Source organism: Sus scrofa, chromosome 14 (genome assembly GCF_000003025.6).
Source record: "Sus scrofa isolate TJ Tabasco breed Duroc chromosome 14, Sscrofa11.1, whole genome shotgun sequence".
NCBI classification, from domain to species: Eukaryota; Metazoa; Chordata; class Mammalia; order Artiodactyla; family Suidae; genus Sus; species Sus scrofa.
The window spans coordinates 13,077,865-13,102,987 of record NC_010456.5 but is presented as its reverse complement, the minus strand read 5'-3'; the positions used below and the strand labels follow the sequence as shown (position 1 = coordinate 13,102,987).

The following is a 25,123-nucleotide window of genomic DNA, read 5'->3' as shown; positions in this document are numbered from 1 at the left end:
TACACCGTAACTATTGGTCGATTTCTTAAGTCCTTGCTTTAGGTCCAAGGGAGTACCTTATTTATTAATTCTTTTTCTCTTTTTCCTCTAATAGTTGAAAAGAGAGACACCTTGACACTCCTCTCTCCTGTTGGAGTCTGAGCCAGCAGCCCCAGCCAGGTGACCGCTCTCTGGTTACCTGGTGTGAAAACCCCCAACTCCCTGAGGGCTGCAGGTTGTAACTTGCATCTCAGCTCTTTCCCTCTCACTATCACAGTGAGGTTTTCAAGGTGGAGATAAAGGCATTCCTAGTTTCTGGCTCTCTCCTCTAAGAATCCTCTGTCCTCACCTCTATTGCAGAGGTCAAAAGAGGGAGAGTGGAGTGAAAAACAGGTTAAAAAGGAGAGCAGCCCACACGGGTGTTTCTCTTGAAAAGCTGACATTTTCTTCCAGTCGAAAGTTTCCAGGATAACTTAAATAATTTTGGAACTTTAGAGAAAGTCCTCACCTCTTCCCTGTTATATGCCCCATCCCCCTTTAACTCCCCAAGGGGCTTCTTCCTCACTGAAATTTGAGCTTAATTTTAAATACAATGTTCCCATAGAAACTGGTCGCCTTCTCTTTTTCTGCCTGCCTTGTTTCTGTTTAAAAAGCTAGATCTGAGCTGACATCTGGCATCGGAACAGGCCTTTTAAAAACAAAATTTACCAGGTTATAAAAGAGATATAAAGTAAACAATGGATGCCCAGGAATCTTGGCACTTTGGGAAACCTTATTTGTTATAACCTGTAGGTGATGAGATGGTTAATAGGAAATCTGCTTAGGACCAGAATACCCAACCCTGGCAATCAGTCTATGGGGCATGGTGAAAGTTTTTTCAACACTAAATCAGAGTATAGGACAATAGTGAAGTTTTTCATCAAGTAAAAGATTTCAACATAAAAATAAATTCTTTGCGACTTTTTTGTTTGTTTAAATGATAGTGATAGTAGATAGCCTTTTTGTGTCCATTAGTTTTTAAATTTGCTTTGTAAAATTAAAAAGCTGACAATCCTAAATTTGTTCTTATTTTGTTTATAGGGTTGTAAAAATGAAAGATTTACAGTACTAAAAACTACTTCTTCAGCTAAGAAGGCCTTTCTGAAACCTCAGAGGAAGTGCTTCTGAGAAAGAAATTCCCTTCCTGTAAAGAGGGGTTTCTGGGGTTGCATTTTCTATTTTTAACCTTTTATTCTACTTTTTATTTTTACTTTTTTAAATGAACTTTTATTGACATACTAGTTTCAGGTGTACAACATAATGATACAATGTTTTACCCTGAGTTGTGGGAAAATATGTAACATAAGCACAATCACAAAGTGTTTGCTTTTTTGTGTCTGGCTCATTTCACTTGGGGTAATGTCTTCCAGGTTCATCCATGTCCTGGTATGTGTCAAAATTACATTCCTCTTAAAGGTATTTTTAACCTTTATGACAACTCTGCTTGTATTGAAGCTCTTTCAACAACAGCACAGTTCGTAAAAGGCCAGTCTTGCAAGCTTTCTATATTTACTCATCTATAAAATGGTTCTGAATTCTGTTCCATCATTAAATATATCCAAGCTCACCTGCCTCTTATAAAGGTGACCATTGCTACTCAGTTCCTATCAGCATTTCCAATATGTAATGTAGGCCCAACATTGCATGTAAAAATCTCCTGATTTTCATGTGCTGGCCAATACCATTATGCCAAATAGAACATATTTGCAGGCAAGAGTTAACATCTCTGCTAGGGCCTAACAACAAGCACATTTTAGTGTGGCTTCATTGATTCATTCATGTAATAAATATTTATTGGGTCTCTACTGCAGGCTAGGCTACACATATAAGATACGGTTTTAAAAACACAAGATAGGAGAGACATAGTTTGCTTTTAACAGCAAAAAGAATGACTAACATTTATTGAGCACTTATGTGCCAGGGAGTTTTTAAAGAGCTTTACCTATACTAACTCATTAAACCTTACAACAATCCTCTAAAGCTAGCACTCTTTTTTGCTGTCATTGTTGCTTTTTTAGGGCTGCACCCACGCATAGGGAAGTTCCCAGGCTAGGGGTCAAATGGAAGCCACAGCTGTTGGCCACAGCCACGGGGAATGCGAGCTGCATCTGCAACTTACACCACAGCTGTAGGCAATGCCGGATCCTTAACCTACTGAGCAAGGCCAGGGATGGAACCCAAGTCCTCATGGATACTAGTCAGGTTCCTTAACTGATGAGCCATCAAGGAAACTCTAGGTTGGCACTCTTATTGTCTTCATTTTACATATGAAAAGGCAAGCGGAGTGGTCAAATCTATTGCCTTGGCACACAGTTGCAAAGTGCTGAGAGTGGATTTGAACCCAGATTGATGCCAGAGCCCAAGGTCTTGACTGGAAGAAAAGGGGATGGGTTGGTATAGGATAACCTGTGGATTTATGAAGACTTCCAAAAGGGGTAATTTTTAACTTGTTTTGGATGATTTCAGCAAACAAGACCAGGTGGGCAATACAAACAGTGGCAATAATTTGAGCCAGGGATCAAACACTAAAATTAGCAGGAAATGAGTCTGAAAGCCATTGCAAGGTCTCGAATGCCATCTATTCAACTATTTTCAGGTGCGGTATCAGCTCATCGACAGTTTATGTCAGCACTAACGGCGGGGGTAAGTAATCAAGGTGTAGCAGCAGACGCGCTTTTGCAGACTCCAGAGAGGGAAGCGCGCCCCGCCCACGACCCCCTTCGGAGACTACAAGTCCCGTCATGCAGCGAGGGAGCGCCGGGAGCCCCAAGGCCAACCCCGCCCCTTCCTCAGACCCCACCTCGGCCCCGCCCCTCCCGCCCGCAGCCCCCTCCCGCCCGGTCAGCCCCGAGGAGTTGCCCGGTGGCCGCGGCAGACGGAAGCCGGAGCGAGAGCCTCGGCGGCGGCAGGATGGGCGACTCCAAAGTGAAAGTGGCTGTCCGGATCCGGCCCATGAATCGAAGAGGTGAGAGCCAAGCCCGCCCGGGTCCGCCGCGGCGGAGGCGGCAGGTGCCTGGCGCTCCCTTCCCTTGGCCACGACCGCCGTGTGGGGTCCGGCCGGCCCCGCCCCTGGAGTCCGTGTTGGGAGGGAGGGCGGCTTGCGCACCCCGAAACCTCGTCCCCCACTGCGCCCGCCCCGCCTGCGCGGGACGCCCCTCCCCTCGCCCGCACAGCGTCCCGGGGCGCCGCGGGCCCCACGTCCCGGCCCGCTGCCCCTTCCGCCGGCGCGCCCGCCCCTCCCCGGCGCCCTTTCGCCCTCCGGTCTCCCTGCCCTTCCAGGAGGGCGCCCGCGTCCCGCGCCCCGGGCTCGCTTCCTCCTTCTCTCCCCGGGCCCCTGCCCTGTGCCCCACCGCGCCTGGGCTCTCGGCTCGCCAGCTGTCAGAGCGGCCCCCGCCCCTCGGGTTCTCACCCTTTGGCTTGGCAGGGACAGTTAGAGACCCCAGGCCCCGACCCTGCACTCTTGAGGTCCGCGTCAGGAAGGAGGGCGGGGAATTTGGTTTACTCCTAAGAAAGCGTTCCAGTGCAAAAATCCTTCCTCTTGGCTTTTCACACTATGTTCCTTAAACTTGGACGGTCATAAAGGCTTGTAAATACTTTGATTGAACTTTGAAGAGTTGGTCCCCTTCCTTGCCCTCTGCTTTTTTTGACTGTTGAGAAAGTTTTGCTTTTGCTTGAAGTCATACTCGTCATCTCTCAACAATAAATAGCTAAGGTGCCAAGATTCTTGTGAAATTGTATCTTTCAGACATTCTCTCAATTCTGCAGGGAGGATAGAGAAAAGCAGATAAATCGAGTACATTTGAAATACTCTTTAGACAGTCAAATGGAATGGAAAAAACACCGACACAACTCTGAAGCTGGGCCTTGACTTTAATGCCTAACTAGCAGCGTGGCTGGGCAGGTTACTTTAAATGAGATATAGTGAAAACACCTCCTATACCGGGCGATGTAGTAGGATCATTATAGTCCCAGAAAATAATTTTTCAATTGTAAGACTCAACTCATCTGAATCATGGGTGCACCAGAATCATTTTCTAAATCGTTTTGGCAACTTCTTCATAATCAAGTGCAGAAATTGTATTGCTTTCTAGTTTCCTTTGTTGTCTTTTGTATATATTGAGATATAACACACAGTCAACAGATTGACATATGCTTTCTTGGTTTGTTCTCTTGGAGGAAGTTGGTTGTTGTGTGTGGTTTTTTTTGTTTGTTTGTTTTTGTTTTTTGAGTTGGTGATTTTCCCTGTCCTTGCTAGGTTGGCTTAAGGCTGAAGAATTTTCCCTAAGAGCTTAATTACTTTAAGTTCTTGCCTTCCGCCATGTTTTGAGTCTTCAGTCTTTGCCTCACTAATTCCACGTTCTGACAAAAGGAGAGAACTTAGATGAACCTGAAAGTTTTGGAAAGCGTCTGTTCTTAAAGTGTTCAGGCAGCTATATTTAAATGCATCTCAAGTTTATTACCATCACAGTGATGGTAAAAACAAAGCACAGAAAACACAACTTACCTGGGATTCGATTCTGAAAGGATGATTTCAGCACATTTAAAAAATTCCCTGTTTACAAAAAACTTGGGAAATGTCAGTGCCAAAAAAGACAGTTAACTCACCAGCACCAGAGACCAATTATCTCAGATAATTAAAGTCCTTCCCTCTTCACCCCCCTCCCACCTTGAGTTTCAGTTTTCCAGGGAAAGTACTATCCTTTTTATTTATACATTGTCATTGATTAGATTGTAATAATTGTCAGTATCAGAGTTTCAAGGGGTGCATAGAATAATATGTTTAGCTGTGGAATAGATGTTAGCTGTTCCTTTGGCTGAACTCACCTTAAAATTAAGGTTTATGCGTAGATCTACTACCCTCTAAATAGAAGTGCATTATTTGTGGTAAAGTCCCTCTTTATTCATTTAGTTCTATCTCTTACCTAGCCTTACATTTCCTGAATTCACAAGGACTTTTCAGTGATTACTACAGGTAATTAAAAGTAGTTCTCTATTTTGTTGTCAAGTAGTCATTTATATAAATCTAGAGGTTATCATGGAATGCAATGTAGTGGAATTCTAAAGCCAGTGATTTTTAAAACTAATGTGTAGAGTTACCTTTAAAAGGCTAAATCAAAGCCATATTCCTTTCTACCAACTTTTTTTAAAAAAATCATTACTTTGACCAGTTATTACTTCTGGGAAAATTAATGTAGTAAATAATAGTATATCATGATGATGAGTGGTAAACTTTTAGTCATAATTGTTTCTCTCTTGGCAGGTTAGTGCAGGAAGCAACCTCAGAAATCCCTCTTCACAAGTGAGAATGAGATGAGAGTGGGTTCCTGGGATGATGTAGTTTTACTCTATAGACTGATACTTGAAATCACATTTGCTACTTTCTGAGGAAAATCTGAAATTTGTGTGGGTTGGGGAAACTTAATTATTTGAACATTAAGCTTTAGGCCCTACCTCAATAACAGCGAGAACTGTAATGGCTAATAAATATGCTTTTGTTGGGAATATTTTTCTTTTCTTTTCTTTTTTTTCTTTTCTTTTTTTTTTTTTTTTTTTTTGTCTTTTGTCCTTTTAGGGCTACGGCATAGGGAGCTTCTCAGGTTAGGGGTCTAGGGAACTCCGGGAATATATTTCTTGATAGGCATTTTAACATGATACTAACAAAACAAAAAATAATGAAAAAGCCTCCAACATTCTTCTATTTTAACAATACTCAGGAGTTCCCATCGTGGTGCAGCGGAAACAGTCCAACTAGGAACCATGAGGTTTCGGGTTTGATCTCTAGCCTCGCTCAGTGGGTTAAGGATCCGGCGTTGCCATGAGCTGTAGTATAGGTCGCAGACGTGGCTCGGATGCTGTGTTGCTGTGTAGGCTGGCAGCTCTAATTGGACCCCCTAGCCTGGGAACCTCCACATGCCGCAGGTGTGGCCCTATAAAGACCAAAGAGACAAATAAATAAATATAAATAAAATGAAAAACAATACACATTCATTTTCTTATTTTTATTCCAGTTTGTATTCACATGCATATGTACTTTTACATAGTAACAGTGCAACTTTTAGCTTTGCATTTCTTTATCTGACATTAAACAGCTAAAGTAAAAGTGGTTAAACTCATTTTGTCATGAGATCTGGGAGTTCTGTTTGCAGTTCTGTCTTTTGATGTCATGTCTCAAACTTGTACAGCTCACCAGGTAACTTGATTGTGTTCTGTGTACTGTAAGGAACACCTGTTCATACATTATTAACCGATCTAATTATTAAGTGAGCTGAAAGTTTTACAAGCGTAATTGACGGCACTAGTTAGATCAGTGACACTCTCCTGTTCAGGAATGCAGTATTTTATAATGTTAGGCTTAAAAAATATGGAATATTTATCGAATGCCTGCCACGTATCTACCTGATCCTAGATAGTATGGGATCTTACTGCCTTTCTTCAAGGGGCTTCAAGGGGCTTCCTATGTTTAAATATGTATGAAATTAACTAGCAAATCTATATAAAAAAATTTGGGAAATATCTTGGTCTACCTAGTCCAAGGTGATGCAACTGGAAAAACATTAGATATTTAGCTAGAGAGAAAAAACAGTGAAATGGGTTATTTCGTGTGTTATGGAGCATGGGCAATAAACTTAACAGATATTTCCTCAAAGGTTTGTTTTGCATTTTTCAGTACTTGATACCGTGACAAAGAAGAACCAATACAGTGAAAGACACAATAATGTCTAATAAAAGTCATTGCTTGAGTCACGGTCTGGTATCTCAGTACATAAGACTTATGTAGCCATTAAAAATGATAAAAATCAAAACCATTTAACAAAGAAGACTTTTTATTTTAGCAGAAAAAGCAGATTGTAAAACAGAGTGCAACTATGTGATTGAATCTACTGTTGTGATTCCTATGTAAAAAGGCTAGAAAGATAAAAAAAATGAGATTGTTCTTATTGGGGGAATTTTACTTCCTAAATATTTTCTCTTACTTTCTCTTAGCGTCGTATTCAGTTTTTTTTTTTTTTTTAAGTGGGCTTTATGGTTTATGCTCATGAGGAAGTGACTGGCTTGTGAAAAGATTAAAAGGTAAACACCTATAGCAGATTGCTGGTTATTAAAAATGCCGGGTGAGCAGTAGGGAGACACAGGAATTGAGGGGTGTCAAAGATCCCTCAAAGCCTGGTGATTAGGGAGCAAGCTTAGGACTGGAATGGGTGCCCGGTGGGAGCAGAGGGGGGAAATTGGCTCTTGGAGGAGGAAGTACAGCCTGAGAGTGAAGACATGGAAGCAGGAATGAGCCAGGCAAGTTTAGGCAGCAGAGACAAGATAAGCCTGCCAGACAGGAGGCTTCTGTGAGACTGACTAGAGGAGGACGCGATTGGGAAGGACAGGGGAAGTTGCAGGGAGCCCTGAGAGCTAGCTTGGCCCAGAACTCCAGCTTTTGGGTTTAGAGTTTCCCTGTGCATCTTGGGTACAGGCATGATGGAGAAAGGTTGCTGGATCTCAGGGCATGATGGAGGGTCTGGGTGGATGACTGAGGCAGGGCACAGCTGGCAGTGTTTAAGAGCATGGGGTGAAAACGATGCCGCAAGAATAGGGAGAGTAAGGAGACCGACCGGTCAGAAGCAAGCAGCAGTTGAAAATCCAAAGACAGGTGAAACCGAGGATCTAGGGGAAGCTTAGAAAATCCTGGCGGTCATTGAGCACACAGGTGCGCCCTGGGAAATCAAGGGGCAGGTAGGGTGGGAGAGTCTGTTTGCAATAGGAAGCCGTTTTTGACCCCAAGATCACGGGTGGTTCCTAAGCCTTCTCAGAGAGAGAGAACTGGGTTGTAATTAAGGATGACTGTGGACGGAAATTTCTGCCTTTTTCTAAAACAGAAGATGCTTGTTGTATTAGCATCTGCTTGATATGCTAATGGAGAATGAGACACACATCTGTGACAACATTCCTTTGTTTCTACTGTCAACTCAGTAACTGAAAATGGGATTTCTACACGTAGGCCCAGAGCTTTTGGCGAGAAAAGTACAGGCTTATCGAATCAAAATTTGTTAGAATTGGCCTTTACTTTCACCCCCTCACTTCCATAGAACAATGACTGAGGTCAACTTTTCCATCTCTTAAGTTCTGAAGATGGAAGAAACCACTGACAGAACTATTCATTAAGCAGATGAATTGAGCTGTTTGAGTGGAAATGGATTTATTATTGATCTCTGTGCTTGCTGATCAGCTTCTTCTTGTGTTCAACAGAAGTTATTTAAAAAAACAAACCAAAAAAACCCCCAAAAACTTGGCAAAGAGAAGTGTAATCATTAGGGAAGTGTGTGAAACTAACTGATGTATAGGACACAAAATGCATGTCTTAATTGGTACTGGGCTTTAACTCTCAGAAGATACCTTTAAAAGCTAGTATTAATGAATCAGGTGATTCAATTTAATGTGTTGATGGAAGAAAAAAATAATAGCTGCTTTTTAAAGAGTTTTCTGTTGGTGAGCTACAGAGTTCATTACTTTTTATATATTATTCTTCAAACAAAACTTTGAAAGGTAGTTAGTGGAATTTCTATTTAGCAGAATCTCGGGTTAAATAACTTTCCTAGGATTACCAAGCCAGTATTTTGGAGCCTGACTTTCAGCTTTTTGCTATTAAACCCTCTGCTTTTGCCAGCATATGGAACGTGGTGGTCTTTAGAGGGACCTTGCATTCCCAAGCTTGCATGATGTTCAAAATGTGCACGAGAAGCATAAGTCATGATCTGTTACCAAAGGAGCTCTCTGTCTTGTTGATAGTAAGAGATACACAGATGAGTCAAGTATAAGAACGTATATCCATAACGCAGTGATGACAGTGCATTATTAACAAAAGAAATGGGGGGGGGACTTGAGAATGATGTGGGATGGGTTGAAGGCATTTGGCAGGGAGGAAGGAATGGCAGGTGGGGCACCACATGAGTTGTTTACCCAACAAAACGTGGATGTAGGAACTAGCAAGATGTTTGCAAGAACAGTGAGGAAATTAGTTGTAAAAATTCAGACAGCAGCAAGGAGACATTACCTGTATTATGAACAGTTAAGAGAGGTTACTGTGCGCCAGCACTGTCCCAAGCACTGAACTAGATGATTTCAGTTAATCATTATAAATTGCCAGGAAGAATTTATACCATACCTTTATTTTTGTTTATTTGTTTGTTTTTTTGGAAATTTCCCTTTCCCAGAACTTCCATCCCTGGCCTTCAGTAGGAGGAAGTTCCCGGGCCAGGGATCGAACCTGTGCCATAGCAGTCACAACTCTGGATCCTTAACCTGCTTATGCACCAGAGAATGGCCCATAACCTTATTTTACAGATAAGAAAATGGGGACTTGGACAAGCTTAGTCACTTGCCCCAAGTCTCTTAACTATAAATGGGAGAAGTTGGGGTTTGGAGCCTTAGCAGTTCACCTCCAGAGCCCCAGCCCTTTAAATTCTGTGCTTTCTTGGAAATGCTGCAAGAATATAGGAAGTGAGGAATGGAAGTGAAGTAGAAGGGCTTGTGGGGACCGGGGGGTATGAAGTTAATGGGGTGAGGCACACACAGATTCAGAAGGGTCTCGGCTGGAGAAGTATAGGTGTTCCTTTTTTTGTCTTTTTTGCCATTTCTTGGGCCACTCCCGAGGCATATGGAGGTTCCCAGGCTAGGGGTCAAATTGGAGCTGCAGCCACCGGCCTACACCAGAGCCACAGCAATGTGGGATCCAAGCCACGTCTGCAACCTGCACCACAGCTCACAGCAACACCGGATCCTTAACCCACTGAGCAAGGCCAGGGATCGAACCCTCAACCTCATGATTCCTAGTCCACTGCGCCATGACGGGAACTCCCATAGGTGTTCTTTTTTTAAGATAAGTATATAACATTAGTTTCAGATGTACAATATAACACTAAAAAGTGATCCCCACAGTAAGCCTAGTTATCATCCATCACCGGTTAAACCCCTTCACCCATTTTGCCTATCCCAAACCCATTTCCCCTCTGTAACCACCAGTCTGTCCTGTGTCTATGAGCTTTGTTTTGTTTTTCATATTCCACATATAAGTGAAATTATACAGTGTTTGTCTTTCTCTGATTTACTTCCCTTAGCATTATACCCTCAGGGTCCTTCTGTGTTATTGTAAATGGATAGGTTTTCAGATAGAGCAGTGGCACTGATAAAGTGATGCTTTAGGAAGATAAATTAATATGTGTGTCTTTACCTTGCTCACAGGCTAATAAGTTAGCTTGTTACTGTTTCATAGATGCTGGAGGAAGACATGAGACTTTTGAGTCAGAGGACTTAAGGTCTAGCCAGTGGGGAGCAGCACCCCTTGCTTGCAGCTCCCACAGGGGTGACATGGAGGGGTCCAGGTGGATGCTGCGTGAGCAGTGGGTTTGGGTTGCATCTGAGGGACACTGAGCTGGGGCACTTTGTTACTTTTAAGAGGTGAGCAAGCCTGCCCTTTTTCCTGAAGGTTGCTCGCTGAAGGCACATTTCTGAGAGGTGGGTGGGGGTGAAGAGTGTTTCTGGCCTTGCTTTCTAAATACACTCAACAAGGACATGTCAAGGTGGTTTGAAAGCAGCTGAGATTTAGGAAACGAGGGAGACTGCAAAGCTTCTGGTTTAGATGACTAAGTAAATGGCTGCTGGAATCAGTAACTGAGATCAGAAATGTGGGAGAAGCAGGTTTTAGGGTGGAGGTGTGGGAAATTATGAGCTCTATTCTTGGACATTCAACAGTATTTAGTCACTGCTTATCACGTGCCTTGCACTGCACCTACAACTACAAATAAGATGAGTGCCTGCCTGGAGGAAACTCAGCAGACTTATTGAGTTTCAGTTTCTGGAATGCAGCCAAGTGGATGGATCCAGAAAGCTGCTGTACAGGAGTCTGAAACTTAGGGACTGGAGTTACGTGTAGATTTGGAAGCCATTGCTGTATTTAGAAGATTGAACACCAAAATTAAGGCACGTGTGAAGGAGGAGGTCACACAGGCCACGAAGAGAGGCATAAGGAAAAGCAGGTGAAAGTGATGTGGAGGCCTGGGTGAAAAATGTCAGAAGAATAATTTGGACTGACTGAATGAAATCAATGTTGGTGGTGGGCTGAGAAATAAGTGGTGTACACATGTGGAGGCAGTGAATATAAGTATTTTTTTCAAGATGCTCCATGTAGGAATTACTTAGCCACAAAAAGGAATGAAGTAATGCCATTTACAGAAACATGGGTGGACCTAGAGTTGATCATACTAAGTGAAGTAAGCCAGACAAAGACATGTATCACTTGATATCTCTGATAGGTGGACTCTAAATAAAACAAAAGATACAAATGAACTTATTTAGAATTCCACTCACAGACATAGAAAACAAACTTAAGGTTACCAAAGGGGAAAGGGCAAGAAGGGATAAATTAAGTGTTTGAGATTAGCATCTACATACTACTATATATTAAGGTAACCAACAAGGACCTTCTGTATAGCTCAGGGAACTCAGTGTTTTGTAATGACCTACAAGGAACAAGAATCAGAAAAGGAATATATAAATTCATATATATGTGTATATGAAGTAAATCACTGTGCTATACAACTGAAACTAACACAGCATTGTAAATCAACTGTATTTCAATTAAAAAAGAAGGGTAAAGTGTGGTTTCTAGGGGTGTAGTTAGGAACAGCCCTTTTTGAAAAAAATTCCTCCCCAGGTCTAGGAGATGTTTGAGCTTTGTTGTAAAGAGAGAGAAATAGCCAATGGAGAGGGAGAATTTTGAAATATAGAGGAAAGAGTTTAGCTATAGAATGGAAAGGCACTGGAGTGCTTAATTTTCTTGCTGAGGCAGAATGTGAGGTTATTAACTGAAAGTAAGAAGAATTGGGTTGGCTGGGATCCTTGGAGTAGTGAGTACTTAGAAATGTGGTTGAAGGACTTGAGCCATATTTTATATCCATTGAGGGCAGTGGGACCATTCCTTCTAAGCTGTTTTGAGATGTAATTCATGTTTCAAAAGTGTATAATTCAGTGGCTTTTAGCGTATTTGCCAAGTTGTGCCGTCATCACCACTATCCGATTCCAGAACATTTTTATCTTCCCAAAGAGACTCTCCCTTTAGCGGTCACTCCCGCCTCCCTGACTTCCACAGCCTCTCCTCTCCCCACAGCCCCTGGCAACCACTAACCTACTTCTTGTCTCTGTGGGTTTGCCTATTCTGGACATTTGATGTAAGTGGGATCATATGTGTTTTGTATCTGACTGCTTTCCCTTGGATAAAAGTAGGTGATTAGGAAATCTTACCTATCTCTTATTAGAAAGCAGACTACCAATTCACTTTTTACCTATGTGGCGTCACCTAATTTTTTTCTCTATGGGTCAGTCAGTGCACCTCAAGAGGGTCCCAAACAACTTGTAAGCATAGTAGAGAACTCTAAGTCATATTTCCTATTCTGCAGATAAGAATGTATTACATTCCAGTTGGGAAAACAAGTGCTTCATACATGAAATATTAGTGATGAATATCAAATTTATAGTATGCCTACACATGTGGAAATAATAGGCATGTGAAACAAATTAGTTGAAAATAGAATCATACGTAGCATGCAAAATTCGCAACTTAATTACCATGAGAACCTTACAAATAATTTACTATCTTCCTTTTAAAAATGGACCCTCTTGGGAGTTCCCATAGTGGCACAGTGGAAACGAATCCGACTAGGAACCATGAGGTTGTGGGTTCGATCCTTGGCCTTGTTCACTGGGTTAAGGATCCAGCATTGCTGTAAGCTGTGGTGTAGGTCACAGATCCAGTTCGGATCTGGCATTGCTGTGGCTGTGGTGTAGGCTGGTGGCTACAGCTCTGATTGGACCTCTAGCCTGGGAACCTCCATGTGCCGCAGATGTGGCCCTAAAAAGACCAAAAAAAAAAAAAAAAAAAGGACCCTCTTGAATTTAATAGTGAATTATAGCTAGCTTTTCATGAAAATGACAGAGAGGTAAAGGAAGGTTCATTTATATTTCTGAGTAGTAGATTTGGCTTGAAAATTATTAATTTTCCAGAGATTTAGAACAGCAGATTAGTAAATGGGCAACTCAGAAGTACTCTGTCCACACTGGGAATGATTCTCTTCCCCAGATGGAACATGACTTATGTAAAGGGAGTCTCCCAGGCCCTGCCCGTCTTTGGCTATGATGTCATTGGAGAACAAGCTGAAGCTGATTTAGGCATTGAAGAAAGACTTGTTTCAAATTATTGTTCACTTTTACAAGGTGACTAATTTACTGGCTGAGGGAGCTGAATTGTCAGCTGTTGATACTTTATTCATCTTGAGGAACCTGACCCAGAAAAGGATCCTGTTTGGGAAATAATAAGGGAACTTTAATGTTAGTGGAGTGAATTTCCTTTTCTTTTTTGAAGGACTCATGGATACATCAAAGCACTGGTGGCTCTGAGTACTGGAAAGCTGGATTAGTGATGACAAACTTATAGTGCTACTTAATTCTAAGATCACTCTGGTTTTTCATTGGTTTTAAGAATAGGACTAATTAAATCCCAATCTTAATATTTTAGGCTTCACTGGGAATAAACTCTTGTCCATGTGTTACTTATTATAATAATGATGTATATTTAGTGCTTTTTTAAATTGTGAGCTATGTATGTTTACCATCTTAAACTGTTTTTAAGTGTGCAGTTCAGTGGCATTAAGTATTCATATTGTTGCACATCCATCACCACCATCCATCTCTAGAATTTTTTTTTTTATCTTGCACAACTGAAACTCCATATCTGTGAAATACTAACTCCCCTTTGCCCCTTCAGCCCAACCCTTGGCAACTACCATCATACTTTCTGTCTCTACGAATTTGACTGCTCTAGGTATCTCATATAAATGGAAACCTACAAAACTTACCCTTTGGGGCTGGTTTATTTTTCTTGGCATAATGTCTTTAAGGTTCATCATCCATGTTAGCAGAATTTCGTTACTTTTTAAGGTTGAATAATCTTGCATTGAATATATATATCACATTCTGTTTAATCGTTCATCCCTTGGTAGAAAGTTGGGTTTCTTCCACCTTTTGGTTACTGTGAATGAGTCTCTGAGCACAGGTGTACTTAATTTTTTCAGAGGCAGTGCGTAGCACTGGTCTTTTTTTTTTTTTTTTTGGCTGCACCTGCAGCATATGAAAGTTCCCTGGCCAGGGAGTGCATCTGAGCCACAGCTGAAACCTATGCTGCAGCTGTGGCAGCCCTGAATCCTTTAACCCACTGCTGCCTCTGCAGCAGCCTGAGCCTCTGCAGTTGGGTTTAAACCCACTGCACCACTCCTTTTTTTTTTTTTCCAATTTTTTTTTTTTTTTTTAGGAAGATGTTTAACTTTTGAATTTTTGATAGGCAGTTAAATTTTTTTCTTTTAAAAAATTCTTTTTTCATTTTTAAAAGTTTTATTGAAGTATAGTTGTTTTACAGTGTGTCTTTTTTTTTTTTTTTTTTTTTTTTTTTTAACCGAGCTTAGATTTAAGGCCTGACTTTGGTACTGCTATTTAATCATGGTTTTGCTTTCCTAAGCAGTATAGAGCAAGAGATTTTCCTTGGAGAAAGTGTCGTATTTAGAATCTTGTAGCAGTATTAGTTATACTTGGTCATATACTATAGCATTTTATATTAAAATGCTTTTCATATATCTGACCCTTAAACTCTCCTCAAATCTCACTGCTTGTATTTGCTTGGGTGTGTGTCCTAGATGTTCCACCCATATTCTAAACAGTCTTGTGGAAAACCTTCACTTAACAGTTTGGGTGGGAATTTTATTTGGTAATAAAAACTGAGCTAATGAAGAAGTGAAGATAATTGTTTATATTTTAAAGCCTTCCTCCAGTGCGTGTTAAATGTAGGGACATTTGTAAATATTGCACTCTGTAGGACAAAATGAATTTAGCTTGTGGATATATTAGTTATTAGGTTATTCTTTGAATTATATAGGATTTTCCAGGGATTGGTTCTTTAATCATGCCATTTAATACCTCTGGATTTTTGGAGTGTCTAATGAAGTTATGAGGGGCAGGATGGAGGAGCTGTGAAGAGGATAGGGAAAAAGCCTGCATATATTGAATGAGAATATTTGGAGCCTCTCTCAATTCAAGATCATCTGAAGTGAAGGCAAAACTCTAGTGGGGATGGGGGTGGGGGAGGTATTTGATTTATGCTTTTCAGGCATGCATTTTAGATGTATATTTCTGCATTCAGAACTATATATGCAGCTCCTTTGCTCAGACCAAATGTTCTTGCAAGAAACTAACTTTGTGGTGGATGGTAAGATAGTAGATTCTGAGTCACAGCACAGTTTCTGGAGAAGTGATAAAGCGTTTATGTATGTATAATACAGATTTGACTGTACAGGGTTAGCCAGTACAATACGGTCAGAAACCATTAAGGAGTAGTATTAACAAAATACAGTAATTTGCAGACTTTCTTGAGCTCTGGGCCTAAGTAAAGGAAGAAGTAAAACTGCGTGCTTGAAAAGTTCTTGCATAATGGCTGAGGCTTTCTTGCAGCATTTCTGTGATAGTTTAGAGTGGATTTAAACACAGAATTAGAAATAGACTTTTAAGGAGCTCTTGTTGTGATGCAACGGAAATGAATCCGACTAGGAACCATGAGGTTGTGGGTTCAATCCCTGGCCTTGCTTGGTGGGTTGAGGATCTGGCATTGCCGTGAGCTGTGGTGTAGGTAGCAGACGATGCTCGGATCCTGCATTGCTGTGGTGTAGGCTGGCAGCTGTAGCTCCAATTTGACCCCTAGCCTGGGAACCTACATATGACAAGGGTGCGGCCCTGAAAAGCAAAAAAAAAAAAAAAAAAAAAAAAAAAGGACTTAACACTAGTTGATCACAGTGAAACAAATGCCTTTGGGGGGTAGTCTTCCACACTTGGGTAAAACATAGCTCTGATGTTTTCTTTTCAGTTCTCTTTGCCTGAAAGATGTATTGGCTAAAAGAAAAACCACTAAATTTCTTGTATTTCTAGATTGTATTTTTGAGAACAAATGTAGAATAATATGAGTTGTGGCAGGCACAGGGAAGGAAACTTGTGTTTGTATTTTCTCAGTTATATAAGTTAAAGCAGACAAACAGAAGTCATCTCTCCTGGCAATGGACATACTCTAAAGTTATAATGAATTTGACATTGACGTTTGGCCAAGGTTCTTAGGGAAATCCAAAATGACTCCAATGTAGTACAGTTCCTTTCATTAGAGCATATCTTGGGTAACCGAGGCAGACAGAAACAGTTTGATACTTTGAGTCAAAAAGTTAGAAGAATGTAAAAATATGAGAACATAGACATGATGTGGCCTATACTTTAAAAAAAGCTTTATTGAGATGGAGTTCATATATCATATAATTCAGCCAATTCAGTTGTTCTCATTGTGCTCGTGCAATTGTGAAAACTACGAGCACAATTTTAGTACATCATCACCCTCAGCAGAAACTGCAACACCTACTAGTAGTCACTCCTCAGCTCTAGGCAGTAACTAGTCTATTTTTGTTTCTCTTTGTCTGTTCTGAATATTTGGAATAAGTGAAATCATACAATATATGGTCTTCTGTGACTAGCTTCTTAGCACAAGTTTCATCTATGTTGTAGTATGTATTAGAACCTTATTCATTTTTTTTTTTAATATTTTTTTTACAACCTCTGTTTATTTATTTATTTTTTGTCTTTTTGTTGTTGTTGTTGTTGTTGCTGCTATTTCTTGGGCCGCTCCCGAAGCATATGGAGCTTCCCAGGCTAGGGGTTGAATCGGAGCTGTAGCCACCGGCCTACGCCAGAGCTACAGCAACGCGGGATCCGAGCCGCGTCTGCAACCTACACCACAGCTCACGGCAACGCCGGATCGTTAACCCACTGAGCAAGGGCAGGGACCGAACCGCAACCTCATGGTTCTTAGTCGGATTCGTTAACCACTGCGCCACGACGGGAACTCCCCTTAATTCCTTTTAATTGCCAGGTACTGTTTCATTTTATGGATGTGCCACTTTTATCCATTCTTTAGTTGATGGATATTTGATTTGTTTCCACTTTTTAGCAATTACAGATATCCAAATAATATTGCTGTGGACATGCATGTACAAACTTTTGCATGGACATAGTTTCCATTGGGTATATATATCTAGGACTGGGAATTATATGCTAACTCTATGTTTAACCATTGAGGAAGTGCCAGACTGCTTGCCAAACTGTACCATTTTACATTTCCACCAGTAATGTATGAAGGTTGCAGTTTTTCCATGTCCTTGCCTATACTTAGCCTTTTTTTTTTTTTTTTTTGGACATTCAGTTTACATTTTTCTTTTTTAAAATTTTGACTTACAATACTGTGTTAGTTTACGTTATTATCTGTCTTTTTGGTTTATAGTTAGGCTAGTGGGTGTGAAGTAGTGTCTCATTGTGGGTTTTTTGTTTTGTTTTGTTTTTTGCTTTTTAGGGCCGCACCTGTGGCCTATGAATGTTCCCTGGCTGGGGGTCTAATTGGAGCTGCAGCTACACCACAGCTCACAGCCACCCTGGATCCTTAACCACTGAGCAAGGCCAGGTATTGAACCCACATCCTCATGAATACTAGTCAGGTTTTTTACCTCTGAGCCACAATGGAAACTCCTGTCTCATTGTGGTTTTGATTTGCATTTCCCCAATATCTAATGATGGTGAGCATCTTTCCTTATGCCCATTGGTCATTTTTGTATCTTCTTTTGGGATGTCCGTTCAGATCCTTTGCCCATTTTAAAATTGGATTGTTTTATTATTGAGTTGTTAGGGTTCTTGATATTTTCTGATGTAAGTCCTTTGTTAGTTATATGACTCACATATTTTTCTCAGTTCTGGGGGTTGTCTTTTTACTCTCTTGATGGTATCTTTTGAGGCACAAAAGTTTTTCATTTTGTTAAGGTTGTCCTAGCAGTATTTGTTGAAAAGACTGTACTCTCTCCACTGGATTTTCTTGCACTATTGTCAAAATCATTTGGCCGTAAATATGATGGTATAATTATGGACTGTCTGTTCCATTGATCTGTATGTCTGCTCTTCTGCCTTATATTTAGTACCACAATCACAGCAGTTGTGTGTGCTAAGTCTGAAGTTGAGAAGTGTTGTCTTTGTATTTTGTTTAGGATTCTTTGGCTATTCTTGTGCATTTCCATATAGATTTTTAGGATCAGCTTGTTAACTTTGGGGAAAAAAAAGTCAGCTGGGATTTTAATAGAGATTGCCTTGAAATTTGTAGGCCAGTTTGTGGAGTATTGCTATTTGTACTTCTTTTAAATTTTTATCTAAGTGTTTAAATCTTTTTGATGCTATTATGAATGAAATGTTTTCTTAACTTCACCTCTGGACTTTTCATGGCTGGTGAATAGAAACACAATTGATTTATGTATATTGATTCTGTGTCCTACAACTTTGCAAAACTTATTTATTCTAGTAGTTTTAAGTTTTAGGATTTTCTATATACAAGGTCACATCATGTGCAAATAAAAGTAGTTTTATTTTTTCTTTCCAATTTGCATGCCTTTCATTAGTTTTTCTTGCTTGACTGTCCTGATCAGAAATTCTCATACAGTGTTGAACAGAAGTTGCAGTAAGTAGACATTCTTGTCTTATTTCTGATGTTAGAGATTAAGTTGTTCAGTCTTTTAGCATTAAGCATGATGTTAGCTGCAGGTTTTTTAGATACTTTTTATCAGGTTGAGAAAGTCCCTTCTATTCCTAGTTTACTGAATGTTTTTTATTATGAAAAAGTGTTGGGAGTTCCCGTCGTGGCGCAGTGGTTAACAAATCCGACTAGGAACCATGAGGTTGCAGGTTCGGTCCCTGCCCTTGCTCAGTGGGTTAACGATCCGGCCGTGAGCTGTGGTGTAGGTTGCAGACGTGGCTTGGATCCTGTGTTGCTGTGGCTCTGGCGTAGGCCAGTGGCTACAGCTCCGATTCAACCCCTAGCCTGGGAACCTCCATATGCCACGGGAGCGGCCCAAGAAATAGCAACAACAACAACAACAACAAAGAAGACAAAAAGACAAAAAAAAAAAAAAAAAAAAAGAAAAAGTGTTGGATTTTTTTTTTTTTTGTCAAATGCTTTTTCTGACATACATTACTTCAAAAATAACTAATTTTTTTTCCTTTTTTTATTGGCAGAAATTGACTTGCATACCAAATGTGTGGTGGATGTAGATGCAAACAAGGTTATTCTTAATCCTGTAAATACGAACCTTTCCAAAGGAGATGCCCGGTAAGTTAAGAGCCAGTTTTATGATGAGTGGATTTTTAAGTGACTGAAAGCAACAATGGCTGCTGAACTTAGTTCAGTTGAACAGATATTGAATGCTTGGTATGTTGAGATGCATTGCTGCCAAATCGAAGAGACGAGGTCTCTAATGTGAAATGACAGAGTGCCAGAGTGAGTGTTGTAAGCAGTAATGGTATTAGAAGCTCAGAGAGAAGAACTTAGGTTGGCTTGTGAAGTAATTGAAGAAGGCTTCTTGAAGAAAGTGGTACTGACTAGAGAGTTCGGTAGGATGTAAATAGGAAGAAGTGGGGTAGAGGAGAAGGTCTTCAGGTCATTCCTCAGCATGGTGTTTTTTGCTACTTTTCATCCTATGTGTCCGTCAGAGCCCATTTCAAGTGCTGTTTTTTTCCTGAAAGCATTTTGCAGCCCTCAGTGATTGCTCTCCTTTAAGACTTTGTAAGCTATAATCTGTTCTGCCTAATTATTGTACATTGTTTTGGATGACTGTTGTTGGATGGTCTATAGTGACCTGCAGTAGACCTTAGGGCCTTGGAAGGAAAGGGTTCTGCCAGGGGTTGGGCATGAATACTTGTGACTTCTGTATTTGGGTGATAACATGAACAAAAGGGAGGGCAAAAAGGTGTAAAGAATGTGAATGTGGGGAGGAAGGAAGAGATTAGTTTGATTTTTTTTTTTTATCAGCAAGTGCAGGAAAATTAATTTAATCAGGTAAGCCGGAGTCAGCTTAGAGAAGACCTTAAAAGCAGATGAGATTTGGCCTGTATTTTTATGGGTAGGATGTTACCTTTGACAGTTTTCAATTATTGTGATTAAGGAGGTGGATTAGGAAGAGTCGTTGGATGGCAATGTAGGGATTGTGTCAGCCTGGGGAAGGACTGGCTTTTTGTAGAGATCAGCTCTGTCAGAGGTGTTTTTGTGCTGATCCTGGAAGTAGAGAACACATGAGACCTGCTGTGATGCTCTGTGCGAAGGAGATGCTTCAGAATACTTGGAGAGACAGTGTTGTATATGGAAGTACACCTGGAAGGCACCCCATAAAGGTCCTTTTGAATTGAGTTAAATTGGACTTGGAGTCAGAAAGTCTGAAATTAAATCCCCACTTAACCATGTTATTGTTGGTTATTAACTTTTTTGAGCCTTACCTGTATGATACCTGCCTTACCTGTCTCATAAAGGTGTTTCTGATCAAATGAATGATTGTTAAAGTGGTTTGTAAAGTGTTCTGTAAATGTCCAGGTTTATTGTTGTTAATGTAGAGATATTTCTTGAGTATCTCTAGGATTTGCTGCTATTAGGATATGAAAGGGTGTCAAGAAAGGTGCTGGGCTTAAGAGCCTACTAATTGAATGACCTATTGTCCTGAGTATTAATCGAAAACATTAATTGGGGGGCTGTTTATTGCTCTTAGAGCTTTGACTCTGAAGACTATTGCTTTCTTTGGAAACGTGGGCAACACTGAACAAACTTGGAGGCAATACCTGTGAGTCCCCGTTGTGACTCATTGGTAACAAACCTGACTAGTACCCATGAGGATGCAGGTTTGATCCCTGGCCTTGCTCAGTGGGTTAAGGATCCAGTGTTGCCATGAGCTGTAGTGTAGGTCACAGAGGAGGCTCGGATCTGGTGTTGCTCTGGCTGTGGCCTAGGCCGGCAGCTGCAACTTCGGTTTGACCCCTAGCCTGGGAACTTCCATATGCCATGGGTGCAGCCCTAAAAAACAACAAACAAACAAAACACTGCCAAAAATTAAAAAACAAAAATCTTGGAGGCAGTACCCTCCAGTGGAAAAAATGTGAGCTTTACGTATAATGACTTATTCAAATTCTGGTTTTGCCACTTGCTGGCATGGTTATCTATCTGTGTTCCTTACTTCTAAAAGTGTTTTTGTTTTCAATTACTGTGTAACAAATTACCTCAAAAGCTCACTGGCCTAAAACAACAGTAATCATGTGTTACCTAGTGGTTTCTGTGGGCCAGGAGTTGAGACAGGTCTCAGCAGGGATGGCTTGCTCTGCTCCCTGCTGTCTGAGGCCCATCTGGAAGACTTGAAGGCTGGGGCTGGTATCATCAGAAGGCTCAGCTGGTCACCTCGGTCTGGTAGTTGATGCTACCTGTTGGCTGGAGATGTCACTGGGGCTTCCGGCAGGATGCCTACTCATGATCTGGTGGCATGTTCCAAGGGCAGGAGTCCCGTGAGTGTGAGGAAGCCAGGGGGAAGCAGTATTGCCTTTTAGGGTCTAACCTTGGGAGTTACAGAGCAACACTTCATGCTGTTTTCTTACTCAAAGCTGGTATAAAGGTCTGTGTGAGTTTAAGAGGAAACGTAGACCCATCCATTTCTGAGTGAAAGACATTAGTGTCGCATAAGAAAAGCATGGGTGGGAAATGCATTGCTGTGGCTGTCTTTGGAAAAACAGTCCAGCCAGCACAGGTGTGTAGTAATGTCTACCTGATAAGGTAATTGTGAGGATAAAATGAGCACGTAGAAGCTAACGTAGGTTTTCTTTCCTTTTGAGATCTTTGAATCTCAACGGATTTGTGAATGATTAAATAGCACTTTCTGGTTCCATAGACTATCTTGGATGGCTCTTTTTTCCCCATGTTCTGAAATCACAAATTTAATATTAACTCAGTGCTACGGTGTACTGTCTGATTAAAAAAAAAACCTTTAAAAAATGACAGCTGTCAATGAGGCGGGTAGGTAATGGCTTTTGGTGAAGTAAAGTTAAGCACAGCTTCTTACAAAACAACTCTTTGTTGAACTATGTGCCATACATACAGAAAAGTATATGTAGCTTGATGAATATTTGTAAGTTGAACACAACCCTGTAACTGGCACCCAGATAAAAAACAATGTTACTAGTATGACAACAGACCACCTCATGAGAAGCACTTTTTCTTTTAATGTAATGTCAAGGTGAAAAGAAAAAATAGAAATTTGGGGATGTACCAGTTCAGTGGTATATGTTTGACTTCATTACAAGACAAAATAGAAAGGAAAGCATAAATTATAAGATTAATTGCAGTCTAGTTTGTAGACTAACCCATAAAACAAGTTATGGTTTTATAAGAGCTATACTTGAAGCTCAAGAGCCACGGATTTGAAATTAACGTAAAAAAGTAATTTGAGGAGTTCCTGTCATGGCGCAGTGGTTAACGAATCCGACTAGGAACCATGAGGTTGCGGGTTCGGTCCCTGCCCTTGCTCAGTGGGTTAACGATCCGGCATTGCCATGAGCTGTGGTGTAGGTTGCAGACGCGGCTCGGATCCTGCGTTGCTGTGGCTCTGGCGTAAGCCCGTGGCTACATCTCTGATTCGACCCCTAGCCTGGGAACCTCCATATGCCGCGAGAGCGGCCCGAGAAATGGCAAAGAGACAAAAAAAAAAAAAAAGTAATTTGAGTTCAGTTGCTAGTCGGAAGGGCTCAATTTAATATTTCCTTAAAAGCTACAATATGCTTTTTTTTTTTTTTTTTAGGGCCACACCCGTGGCATGTGGAGGTTCCCAGGCTAAGGATCTAATTGGAGCTACAGCCGCTGGCCTACGCCACAGCAGTGTGGGATCCAAGCCGTGTCTGCGGACCTACACCACAGCTCACTGCAACGCCAGATCCTTAACCCACTGAGCCAGGCCAGGGATTGAACCTGCACTCTCATGGTTCCTAGTCGGATTCATTAACCACTGAGCCACGAGGGGAACTCCAACAATATACTTCTTTGTAGAAGAGTATCCAATCCTATTAATCAAAAACTATGACTAATTTTATATGTATACTTAACAACCCAAGTTAGTATATTTTGCAAGTGAACATAGAAACATTTTAAAATGAGTTTGAGAGTTCCCTGGTGGCTCAGTGGGTTAGGCATTGTCAAAGTTGTGGTACGGGTTTGATTGGCCTCGGAACTTCCGCATGCCTTGGGTGCAGCCAAAAAGATAAAAATAAATAAAATCATAGTTTGTATATTCTTATTTAATTCCGCATTAACTTCTGAAAACTTCATGGTTTGATGTTTATGCTTATTAAAGCTAATAGAAGCCATTGTTAAATGAATAAGTAAGACATTTTCAGCCTAACAGCTTAATCGTGGGAATTTGGGAAACATTTTTTGCTGTGCTATATATATATATATGGAATTTCAAAACTGTTTTGACAAATACAATGCTTAAAATTCAGAAAACTGATAGTACATGGCTAACAAAGAGATTAAAAAATGCTGACCTTGGAGCTAGGCATCCTGGACTGGATCTTAGCTGTACTACTTAACATGCATGATGTGAAGCAAGTTGCTTAATTGTCCTCTGCCTCAGTTTATTCATCTGTAAAGTAGAGATTTTTGTAGTACTTGCCTGTAGATTGTTACACAGATTGAGTTAAAATATGTAAAGTGGCAGTGCCTGGTGTACAATAAACCTTATAAAAAAATTAGACATTACTTTGAGTCTTACTATTACAGTTCTTATGGCCTATATTTAAGTTGTAGTCCATGGTATATTTAGTGAGCTATAATAGAACTTCATAAAGTAAGTAAAAATGTTTTTAACTAAAATATTCAATACTCGAGTGTATGTGCCTATCACAGAATTACCTAGTTCTACAAAAATATCACCTTTGCAGAGTCAGAAACTAATTTCTAGTTTGCCCAAAGGTGGTGGGATTCTGAAGGACTAACATACATTTGTTAGAGAGACAGGCCCCCTAATTTTAAATGTTCATAGGGAATGAAATATTAATCCCTGCCATCCGGGCTTCTCCTTAATATCAACCAACTTGGGGAACGAGGTCAAAACATTATTTGTGAACATAAGGTAAGAACAAAGGGACATTTTATTAAATATGGAAAAGATTAAGGACGGGTTCTTTCTTTTCACAACACTCTGCTCGAACACCTTTGTGACAGAAATACTTGTATCCACCAGCCCAGTCTTTTTGTTATAGGCATACTATTGGATACACACTGATAGGTTGGATCTATTTATTTTCTCCTGCAGAGCCATACTGATTATATTGCTAGAACAATTAAATGTCTTTTTGGAATTACCCTTTTGCCCTGATCAATTTAGTTTTCTAGGCTGGTCGGTTGGCCCTTGGGATTTCCCAGATGTTCAGCAACATATTTACAAATCATTCTTTAGGGCTCATAAGTGAGTAATTCATTATCTATTCTTGGTCGATTTTACAAATGTGATTCTTAGCATTTAGGAGCACTTCTAAGTCCCCTTTATTACTGGTTACAATAGTACCATGATGTAGAATAGCCCCCTCTTAAATAGCTAAGTAAATCTCTAAGACTTACTTTATTTGAATTATATCTTAAAACTTATTACAATTTTATCTTAGAATAAAATGTTAATGCTAGTGTTTGTCACCATGATAGGGCAAAATGGTTTCTTAGGCTAAGTTTTATCTTCTGCCTTTTCCCTCCATCCCTCCTCTACCTCCCAAACAGGACTTTCCTACTAACTCTGGCTAAAAAAATTGAGATACTTAAAATGTTGTTTTAAAAGAGAGTGAGGTGTTGGAGAGTGGCAGCTTCGACTTTATGAGACAGTTGTCTTAAGAGTTGTGTTTTGGTGCATTTGGAAATGGGAATGCATATTCCCACAGGAACTGCCAGTTGTTTCTAGGAAAGATGCTGTTCTACTGAAAAAGTGACTAGTTTAGCCCACAACTCCTTACAGTAAAGTTTGTTTGTTTTTGCTGTGGATGAGTGGAGATAAAGACTGTCAGGAACTAGTATACTTGGGTGTGACTTTGCCAAGGTGCCAGCGTTTTCTGCACTATTGTTTTTGCACCATCAGTGTAAATATCAACAGAGTGAAAGGGC

General features: G+C 40.6%; 1 protein-coding gene across 1 annotated transcript in view; it reads left to right on the top strand.

Moving 5' to 3' along the window:
- Positions 2,545–25,123, top strand: part of KIF13B (kinesin family member 13B) — a 186,829-nt gene continuing 164,250 nt past the window's right edge. Inside the window, 2 exon segments of the mRNA XM_021072406.1 lie at positions 2,545–2,983; positions 19,186–19,279. Of these exon segments, the coding sequence (XP_020928065.1) occupies positions 2,560–2,983; positions 19,186–19,279 (518 nt within the window). The 5' untranslated portion in view covers positions 2,545–2,559.